This window comes from Cottoperca gobio, chromosome 11 (genome assembly GCF_900634415.1).
Source record: "Cottoperca gobio chromosome 11, fCotGob3.1, whole genome shotgun sequence".
In the NCBI taxonomy this organism is placed as follows: domain Eukaryota; kingdom Metazoa; phylum Chordata; class Actinopteri; order Perciformes; family Bovichtidae; genus Cottoperca; species Cottoperca gobio.
This window is the reverse complement of record NC_041365.1, coordinates 14,778,295-14,789,035: the sequence shown is the minus strand read 5'-3', so window position 1 is coordinate 14,789,035 and position 10,741 is coordinate 14,778,295. Positions and strand designations below refer to the sequence as shown.

At 38.2% G+C, this 10,741-nt stretch overlaps 1 protein-coding gene across 1 annotated transcript; it reads left to right on the top strand.

Moving 5' to 3' along the window:
* Positions 1–2,879: 2,879 nt before the first annotated feature.
* LOC115016195 (class I histocompatibility antigen, F10 alpha chain-like) lies at positions 2,880–10,607 on the top strand. Its single transcript, XM_029443883.1, is given in 10 exon segments — positions 2,880–2,952; positions 5,045–5,101; positions 5,104–5,243; positions 5,245–5,311; positions 7,364–7,642; positions 8,114–8,416; positions 9,145–9,197; positions 9,199–9,241; positions 9,646–9,740; positions 10,207–10,607. Coding segments are annotated over 9 exon segments (1,068 nt in total). The 5' UTR covers positions 2,880–2,894; the 3' UTR covers positions 9,714–9,740; positions 10,207–10,607.
* Positions 10,608–10,741: the final 134 nt, after the last annotated feature.

The following is a 10,741-nucleotide window of genomic DNA, read 5'->3' as shown; positions in this document are numbered from 1 at the left end:
AAGATTAGAGAAAGGTCTTCAAAATACAATACAACCATGCAGCATAACTGTGCTTACTATCTCCCCCTCCCCCATCAATCATCGCAGGATCCCCCAGATATATGTGACCCTTTGGAAGGGGACAGAGCCCTGGGTTGGGAACCACAGAATGAAACAACCCAAGTCTTTATGATGAAGCAGATAAATCAAGTGGACCTGCTGCAGCAGTAAAATGCTGCTTACACATTCATACATCAGTATTAGCAATAATGTATCATATCAATACATATCACTCACAGGGGTCATACTTTTACTTTTGATCATTTAAGAACATTTAGCTGATAATACTTTGACTTTACTTGATTAAAGTATTTTACTTCTTCCACCACTGCTGTGACTACTTCTCCAGAGGTGTGTTCAGGACAAGTCACAACATGAAACCTAAATGCTTTAAACATTTCTAGAAAGATGTGAAATGACGTCAAGAAAACATATATTGTATCACAACTTTACTACAATTGTACATTGTCTTTAGCAAACCTGTACTTCATTAAGTCACACCACATAAGTAATATTATGATTAGGACAATATACAGTATATATATGCATACTGTGTATATATATATATATATATGTTAAATGAAACGTTCCCATGTTTTGTTTATTCGTGAGGCTTTTATTAACCAACCAGATTGTGTAATTGACTTCACCCAGCAGGGACTCCCGGGAGCTTAACTGTGTATTTGGCCATTTAGCTGTGCTGAGTATTTATTAAGCTGCCTACCGACATATATCACCTGATACCAAGCTAAGCATCAGTACATGATGTATTTTTCACTTGAGTAACTACTTTGTATATTTCTCTAAAACCAGAGCAAATAATAATTCATGACTTTGAGGTTTTCCTGAATGAATCAGGAGTTTGTTGTCTTTTAGGTTCATAATCTGTCTTTGATCTGTTTTGAAAGATAATGATGTTTATTTCTAGCTGAGAGTCTGAAGGGTTGTGGGATGTTTTAAGCTTCTCAGCGAAGCTCAAAGTCACTTCTGGTTCTTGTGTTGGGTTAAGTGTGAAAGTCAAATGAAGTTACTCTGCTTTTTCATTCCTTTTGATCTTTTGTTTTGCTTTTCAATAAAGTTTCCAATATTCCACATTTCTGTCTTTTTGTGATTCCACGTGTCCGATCACACTTCTGTGGCTGAACAGTTTTATGAATATTGTAGCTACATTTAGTTTCTCATTTGTCCTGTAAACTTTGATCTTTAGTTTGTTGATATAAAGACAACATGTGAGTTGCTGGATATGGATAAATAATAGTTGTTTGAAAATAGACCTTTAGATTGGCAATTTGTTTAGTAACATGTTCATTATAATATTAAGATACAAAAGATACACAAACACTTTGTCCCTGTTGAAGCCCGGACTTTGCTGAAAACAAAGGTTTGTGGATGAGCTCCATGTTCTCATTGTTGACATCTTACTTTGATTTCTTCACTTTTGGTCAATAGCTACTTTTGTGGAACCTAAAGTCAATAAGCTTTTATAAAGTGCTTCAACAACACGAAGTGAGGATTGAAACAGAGTACAAACAGTGCTGAAGAGAGAGCAAAATGTAAAACAGCATCAGGTGTTCAAACATCAACACAGGTGTTACTTTTCTCTTGTTCAAGCACTTTCCAGCGTCCACAGCTCCACATCAGTTCAGACAGCTGATCTGATGTTGTGTTTAAGAAGCTCTCTCACTCTTTCTGCTTTGCTTTTATTTATTGTTGCTGTCATTTCAAAGTTATCAACTGCAGGTCTGACCCCCCAGGGGGAGCACCTCACCACATGTACTCACTGTGACTCAGTGAAAACACACTTGGATTTGTTGTTTGCTGTGGATGTTTTGATCAGGACTGTTTTTAATGGCAGGGCAGCCTCACAGAACACAAGAGCAATAAGACACAACTGCATCCCCTCAGACTGCATCTGATGTGTAGCTGACAGTGACCTCTGACCTCCCAGAACATTAAGACTTCTGCACATTACATCAGCCTACAAATCCTCAGTGGTGGAGGAAGTATTCAGATCCTTTACTCAGTAAAAGTACACTACACCATAAAATACTCCAAAATAAAAATAAGTCCTGCATTGAGAATGTTACTCAAGTAAAAGTATTAAAGTTAAATCAGGAAAATGTTCATAAAATAATAATAATTAAAAGGAAAAGCAGCAAATCTTCACATTTGAGAATCTGTAACTATGAAACGTTTTACCAAAACAAAATGTCACAATTATCAAAGTTGTTGCCAATTAATTTTCTGTCAAACCACTAATTGTTTCAGGTGTACTTAAATATAATGTTGGATAGTTTAACATCAAAACATCCTATTTTACAAGTTCTTCAAATGTTTTGTGTGTAAAAATCTTAATTTAAATGAAATAGTAAACTTAAGTTACTATTAAGTAAAAAGTACAATGTTTCCTTTGAGAAGGTGGAGTAGAAGTATAAAGTGGCACAGAAGGAAAATACTCAAGTAAAGTTAAGTACCTCAAATGTGTACTTAATAAAGTACTTCAGTAAATGTACTTCGTTACAGTCCACCACTGCAAATCATTACACAAGATCTGATCAGCATAATACTGCTTTCATATTGAACAAAGGAGAAAGCAGAATAAAGTCTCGCATGTGTCCATCCTGTTACAGGCTCAATAACATCTCTTTACTTTCACTTTCGTTAATAACCTCAGCGGGACAGTTTCACCAGGTTACAAGTGACGTTGATGCTCACACTGAATTCCCATTGGCTCAGATGGAGCTTGAATTTAACCCCCTTCTTGTCTCGCCCTCATTTCAGCCATGTTCACGAGCTGGAAGGACGGTGTCTTTTCCTCTGGATAAAGAAACATGTTATCCTCGGATGATTTGAAGATGAAGATGTGGATGTTTCTCCTCCTCCTGGGAACAGGCCCACATGGCGCGGCCGCACGTGAGTTGAGACTTTTTATTTATATATTTATTTTTAAAGTTGGTTGATTGTAAAAGAAGAAATGCTTCATGTCTTTATAAACCATCAGTGTATGGTTCTTTTGACAGTCGTTAAGTTCCAGGAAATGTTAGAAAAGTAACGAACCCATCATGTTAAAGTTCACGTGAGTTAATCCTTTCTGTGCAGCTCATTGATCGATCCCTCGGGTTTGTTGAATTGTCGCTAAAACGAATAGCCTATATGTGTTTTAGTAAAAGGTAGAAGTGATTTTCCCTCTCCTGTCTTTTATTTGGGCCATTATTCTCTAACCTCAGGACCATGGAGACCGACAGCTGATGGATCTTAATGCTAACATGGCAGCTTGTCTCCGCAGCGCAAAACAGTCCAGTGCACTCAGATAACTAAAGAAAACACAAGAACAAGTCGAAACTGTTCACAACTATATTTAGTGCACTTGATTGTTTCACTCTTGAAGATGTTCATGACCGTTTTATATACATATATGTTATTGTTTTTATTCATGAGGCATAGCTAACATGTCCACAGTCTGAACGACGTCACTATGCTTCATCTGAACACCTCTACAGGCTGCTGTGTAGCTTTTACATTTCTATTTCTACAAGTCAGTAGATGGCGTTGTTTTCCTGCTGAAGACAAACTACTTCCTGCTTTGTTGCTACAATATTTAATATCATGTAACTTCATAATTATATCATTTCTCATTAAATATCTTTTCTCAATCACATCAAAGTTCCCAACACAACATATAAACAGACATCTGTAACCAAGTAATACATATTTCATATTTATACTAATATCAGCCTGAAATATATACTGCTTAGGTATTTGGTCTACGTGACAGAATTAGATTTATACTTGGACAGATTTGTAAAGTTATTTTTCAGTGCAGTTGAAGAGGAATATGATCGACATGCTTCAGACAGCAGACTGCTGAACATTTACTCTGCTCACACTTTAAATCTCATGTGGAATAAACTTTAGTATCAGGACACAGAAATGAAACATTAGTTCATGGTGGAGGCAATGTTTGAATTTAACAGAGATATTAGATTTAATTAGTAAAAGATCATCTTTTAATCTGATATAACTGATATTAATAGAAACTGTAGAACATGTCTACATGAGAGATCAAATATTACTTAACAAAACCTTCCTAAATATAAAGATGTGTCTAATAACATTTTTCTGAGCTTGCTATAAAAATTCAGAAGATTTAGTTTCACACACAATATTTGTTATTAAAGATATTGGGAGTTCAAGTTAAATGTAATTCTTCAGTTGACATAAATCAAGATGTATGAAAGTGAGGAACACAAGGGACTTGGTCTTTCTTTGTTTTATTCAAATAAAAGAAAAACTTAGAATCAAACAAACAGCAAAGAAAAGAGCAAAACAAAACTTCCAGCCGTATAAGTGCTGCGAACTTTAGCTTCAAGAAACTCAGAGATCAGATTTGTAATTCAAACCTTCAGGAAGAAGAAACTTAAGTTGTTATTGGTCACAATTTATAAAACATAAAATAGAGATCATAAGGGACGAAATATAATCAAAGAGCAAATGTTTCTATCTGTTGAATACAGAAATAAAATCCAGCGTATATATTCTGCTCAGAGGTTTGTGATCTCAGACGTCAAAGTGATCTGATAATGAGGCGTGTAAACTGCTGATGATGCGTCCTGAAGAAGAAATGACCACGAACTGCAAACTAAACTGGAGCTTCAGGTCACAGTGAGATATCCAGCTCACACTTTCAATCAGGACGCCTGTTTCTACAAACTGCTTTCTATCTAAGAACGTCAGATACACGACTGCCTGATCTAAAGAGTTCACTCTTTTATGTGTTATATCATAATAAATACACATTTCAAGACACATTCATCAGAAATATTAAAGTAAAGAGTTTCTGGAGCAATAAATGTATTTATGCATATTTCTGTATTTACTGACGACAGAGATTAGTAGGATCTTGAATGCACTGTCGTTCTTTTTTAATCTGTGTGTTCGGGGAAATAACAATGTTCAGTGATTTATAAAACTGTGATATAAAAAGTGAATTTACTTTTTGTTACAGTGACTCACTCTCTGAAGTATTTCTACACTTCGTCTTCTGGAGTCCCAAACTTCCCAGAGTTGTGATTGTTGGGTTGGTTGATGAAGTTCAGATGTATCACTATGACAGTAACACCAAGAGAGCAGAACCCAAACAGGACTGGATGAGCAGAGTCATAGAAGATGATCCTCAGTACTGGGACAGGAACACTGAGGATCTGTGTGAATGACCAGCAGGTCGACAAAAACAACATTGAAGTTGCAAAGCAGCGCTTCAACCAAACTGGAGGTTTGTTCATGTTTCACTTTCTACTGACAAAATGTTGTTTATATTTTCATCCTGTATTTTAGTCAACAGATGTTACCACACACACACACACACACACACACACACACACACACACACACACACACACACACACACCACTCTTCATCTGAGTGTGTATTCACGTGTATTAAACAGTTTGATGACTTTTCTTGTCTGAAACACAGTCAATAGAAACATTAGTGAGACTGAGACGACAGGATGCTGCTATACTACACTGATCCAGAGTTTCTGTCCATCCCATAATAACCAGCAGACATTATTAACACTTTGTCTGATGAGATGAGAATAACTCTCCTGAAGTGCCCACAGTGAGGTGGTCCATAATAACTCTGCTGCAGGAAGCTGTTTCTCACAGCAGTTTTACATCCCACAGCTGATAGAGGAACATTACTGCCTGGTTTCTTAAACTACGGCGCAGGACTGTAAACGGGACGCAGGCTGCTTCTGCTGGGTCCTCATCTGAGAGGAGGAGCAGTGTGTTTTATAAAGCTGGCTGACAGGACGACATGGTGAACGTCTCATTCAGATCACAGGTTTAAACAGTGTAACAGCACGACGCCACAGTACTGACCACAGCGTGTCCATCCCATAATAAACAGAGACAGTGCTGAAACAAGAAGTCCATTCATCCGTTCATCAACACAAACTTTAGTGACAACTATTTAGATAATCAGATAAGAGTTTAAGTCTTTTATTTAAGCAAAGTAACCAAACATCTTTTAGTTCTAGTTTCTCAAATATGAGGATTTTCTGCTTTTCTGTTTTATATGATTTTATATGAAATACTGTTCAGTGTTCAGACAAAAGAAGCAATTAGAAGATTTCAGCTTCGCCTCTGGGAACTTGTGATGGACCTTTTCTTTATTTCTTGACATTTTAAAATGTAAACAATTCTTTGATGAATCAGACAAATATTCATTCCATAATCATTAATGACAAGAATAATGAGTTCAAACACTAAATATGAAGCAGAGCAACAGGTTAGATGAACTGTTCTGATACACAGTGTGTCCATCCCATAATACACATAAAGTGCAGAAACTGTTTATCAATTAGTTGATCAACAGAATCTTAACTGACAACATTTTGATCATCAAATAATCCTTCAAGTCTTTTATTTAAGTACCAAACATTTGATATATTATTTTAAATTCTCTTCAGTGTTGGCAGTTTTCTGTCATTTTAAAACCAGTAAATGGTTAATTAATAAATCATTGATGATTAATAATCCTCTGTCTGTCTGTCTGTCTGTCTGTCTGTCTGTCTGTCTGTCTGTCTGTCTGTCTGTCTCTCTGTCTGTCTGTCTGTCTGTCTCTCTGTCTGTCTGTCTGTCTGTCTGTCTCTCTGTCTGTCTGTCTGTCTGTCTGTCTGCCTGTCTGTCTGTCTGCCTGTCTGTCTCTCTGTCTGTCTGCCTGTCTGTCTCTCTGTCTGTCTGTCTGCCTGTCTGTCTCTCTGTCTGTCTGCCTGTCTGTCTGTCTGTCTGTCTGTCTGTCTCTGTCTGTCTGTCTGTCTGTCTCTCTGTCTGTCTGTCTGTCTGTCTCTCTGTCTGTCTGTCTGTCTCTCTGTCTGTCTGTCTGTCTGTCTGTCTGCCTGTCTCTCTGTCTGTCTCTCTGCCTGTCTGTCTGTCTGTCTCTGTCTGTCTGCCTGTCTGTCTGTCTGTCTGTCTTCCTGTCTGTCTGTCTGTCTGTCTGTCTCTCTGTCTGTCTGTCTGTCTGTCTGTCTGTCTGTCTGTCTGTCTGTCTCTCTGTCTGTCTCTCTGCCTGTCTGTCTGTCTGTCTGTCTCTGTCTGTCTGTCTGTCTGTCTTCCTGTCTGTCTGTCTGTCTGTCTGCCTGTCTCTCTGCCTGTCTGTCTGTCTGTCTCTGTCTCTCTCTCTGTCTGTCTCTCTGTCTGTCTGTCTGTCTGTCTCTCTGTCTGTCTCTCTGTCTGTCTGTCTGTCTGTCTCTCTGTCTCTCTCTCTCTCTCTCTCTCTCTCTCTCTCTCTCTCCCCCCCCCCCCCCCCCCCCCTCTCTCAGGTGTCCACATCTTCCAGTGGATGTACGGCTGTGAATGGGACGATGAGACCGATGATGTTAAAGGTTATGAACAGTATGGTTATGATGGAGAAGACTTCATATCATTTGACCTGAAGACAGAAACATGGATCGCTCCAGAACAACAGGCTGTCATCTCCAAACACAAGTGGGATCATAACAAAGCTTTAATAGCACAGAAGAAACACTACCTCACCCAGGTGTGTCCTGAGTGGCTGAAGAAGTATGTGCACTATGGGAGCAGCTCTCTGCTGAGATCAGGTAGATCACATGAGCTGATGTAGTTTCATGGACACAACAATGTTAATATGTCTTCTGTGTTTCTCACTAACAGTAACATTACAATACATGTCAACAACATACAACATCTTCTTTTTCTCTCATGTTCTCACCCTCCTCATCTCTCCCTCCCTCTCCCCTTCACCCATTTCCTCTGTCAGCTTCTGCTGCTCATGTATCACCACTCTTTCCCTCCATGTTCTCTCTTTCTCTCTGCTGCACTTTGATGTTCTGTCTTACTGTCTTTCCCTCACTCACTGCTCTCCTCCCTTTCTGATCTATCTCACCCTCTCACCTCTCTTTATCTGTCTTCCCTTCTGTCCCTCCCTTCTCTTCTCTATTACACTGCAGTGAGGTTTACAACACATTATTAATACATTGCATCAAACAGGAGTGATGATATTATAAACATTAAACAATAATAAAGAAGCTATAAACTGTCTCTCTCTGCAGACCTCCCCTCAGTGTCTCTCCTCCAGAAGTCTCCCTCCTCTCCAGTCAGCTGCCACGCTACAGGTTTCTACCCTCGCAGAGCCGAGATGTTCTGGAGGAAAGATGGAGAGGAGCTTCATGAGAACGTGGAGCGCGGAGAGATCCTCCCCAACCACGACGGATCCTTCCAGATGAGTGTTGACCTGAACGTTTCATCAGTCCCAGCTGAAGACTGGAGGAGGTACGACTGTGTGTTTCAGCTCTATGGTGTGAAGCACGACATCACCACCAGACTGGACAAAGCAGCGATCAGGAGCAACGAAGGTAAGACTTGTATCAGAAGTGGTGAAGCTCTAACAGTCCTGCAGTTCGTGTATTTCTACGTGTGTTGGATCAGAAGTTTTGTTTCCTGAAATTGTTTTGGTGTCGAGTTTCTTTCATCTAGTTTTTGCACATGAACACTTTTTACATTTATGACCAAGATGTATTTAGTGCTGCCTGTTCACTGTTTACTTTGCTTTGATTGATACAGAAAATGATCAATAATGAAACATACGAAACACAATGTTATTAAAAGAAATTGGTTTCTTTTTTTACCACCTTTTGTAAATGAATTTGACTTTTTAAATCACAGTTCAGAGATCATAGACACTGTTTTGACTGAACTACTGCTCAGTTTTACAAGATAAGTAGATAAAAATGATTTAATAACTGGACGGATGTATTTATCTGTCAGTAAATAAATCAGAATAAAGTTTATTGGTCTAGTTTTCTTATAGTTACTGTAAAAACATTATATTCTGATTGTCAGAAGCTCATTGGACCAAATAGCAACACAGACACACAGCTAAACAAAGACAACCAAGCTAGACAAGGATACTCGAGCATAGACGCAGTAATTATGTACAAGTATAAAAGATGACATGGACAACAGCAGCAGGACAAACAAACATCTGTACACAGGATGGGGTTCTGTTGTCACGTGATTCTTCTCTTCTAACCTGCTTCATCTCTTCAGGTTTGTGACTCTTTGTGTTGTTTTGCGTCCACAGAGAAGCTCGTCATCATTTACATCCTTGTTGCTGTGGCGGCTCTCGCTCTCGTCCGTCCTCGCTGTGATTGGATTCATGTGCTACAAAAAGAAGAATGGTGAGAGAGCAGAACAGAAACTTTGTCTCCTTTGTTTGTTGTCAGTATTTAGATGTTAGGCTCTGAGTTGAAGCTTTTATCTGGATCGTGAACGTGAAGCTTCAACAGTCAGCGGTGTGAGGCTCAGAGCCACAGGGTCACGATGATATGAGGGAATTCATATTTAAGATGATTCATTATATGTTGATATTTCATCATGTTTGCTTCCATCCTTCATATATTATGTTAAAGACGCTTCACTTTGTATTTCACAGTAGAGAGGAGTCGCACAGTTCTCCACTGTTGTGGATAGTGTTTGGGACTTTCTAGGTTTAATCGGATTAATCTTTGTTTTGTCCCGTTTATATTTTGTACCGGGGACAGTGGATGAATAAATCCTTTGTTCTCTTTGCTCTTCATTTCAGCCAAATGCCCTCCGTCTCCTGACAGCAGATCTGAGGCCTCTGAGAAACTGAATCCAGACTCTCAGTGATGAACACAGCAGCCTGCACACAGTGAGGTGCTTCATATGGGACATGAACTATTCACACCTGTTGTTGAACAAAGCCGCCCTAAACTATGTGCAGAAGACCCGTCTGTGATCCTTTATCCGCTGTGACACCTCTGTGACACGTTGTAGCTGCAAAGAACATCTTTCACATTTTCTATAACACGGAGGGAAACTGTTTTGTATGAAGTGAGATGCTTTCAGAAGCCTTCACATCAGCAGGTCAGATAAAGTGTTAAACTCAAATATTAACTTTAGACAAACCGTGACCACTTTATTTAAATAGTGTCAAACCAAATACAAACAAATAATGTTACTTCAGAAGCACAGAAGTTAAATACTTACTAAACACTTAAACCACTGAATTATGGATATTTGAGGTCTAAATGTTGTAAATATTTGGCTTTGAGGAATTGAACTCTTTTAACATTTATGGTAAAATATTGTGTTTTCTCTTTTTGACATTTTGTGTCTTTAGGTTCTTGGTTAAATATTGCCCTGGATCAAGGAGCTGTGCCCCCACCTTCTCCTCCGTAAGCTGGGAATCCTTTGGTTATTCATCATCATATCATAAACTCATCATATTGGGGTTTGTAATCTATTAGTAGATGCTCATTGATTACAGAGAAAACTAATTAGAAAAGTTGTTAACAAATATTTTACAAATCCAAATGTCATCAAATTATTTGGATAATTTAGTTTGACATAAAAGAAGTGGTATTTATTCTGATAATTCTTGTTTTGCTTGGTAAATCAAATAAAGATGATAATTTTTTTCTCATGTGAAGAGAAGCAAAACACAATATTAAACATGTCTGCTGTTGGGCTTTTCTTGTAAAATCAATATTGGTAAGACAAATGTAAATATACACATAAACACACACCAACACAATTTATTTTATGTGTTTTGATTTCACCCAGGTAGAAACAAATAATATTTTTTTCTAAATTAATCAGTAGATTTTATTCATAATATCTTTGATCTGCTTTGAAACATAATTTGTTTTGTGTTC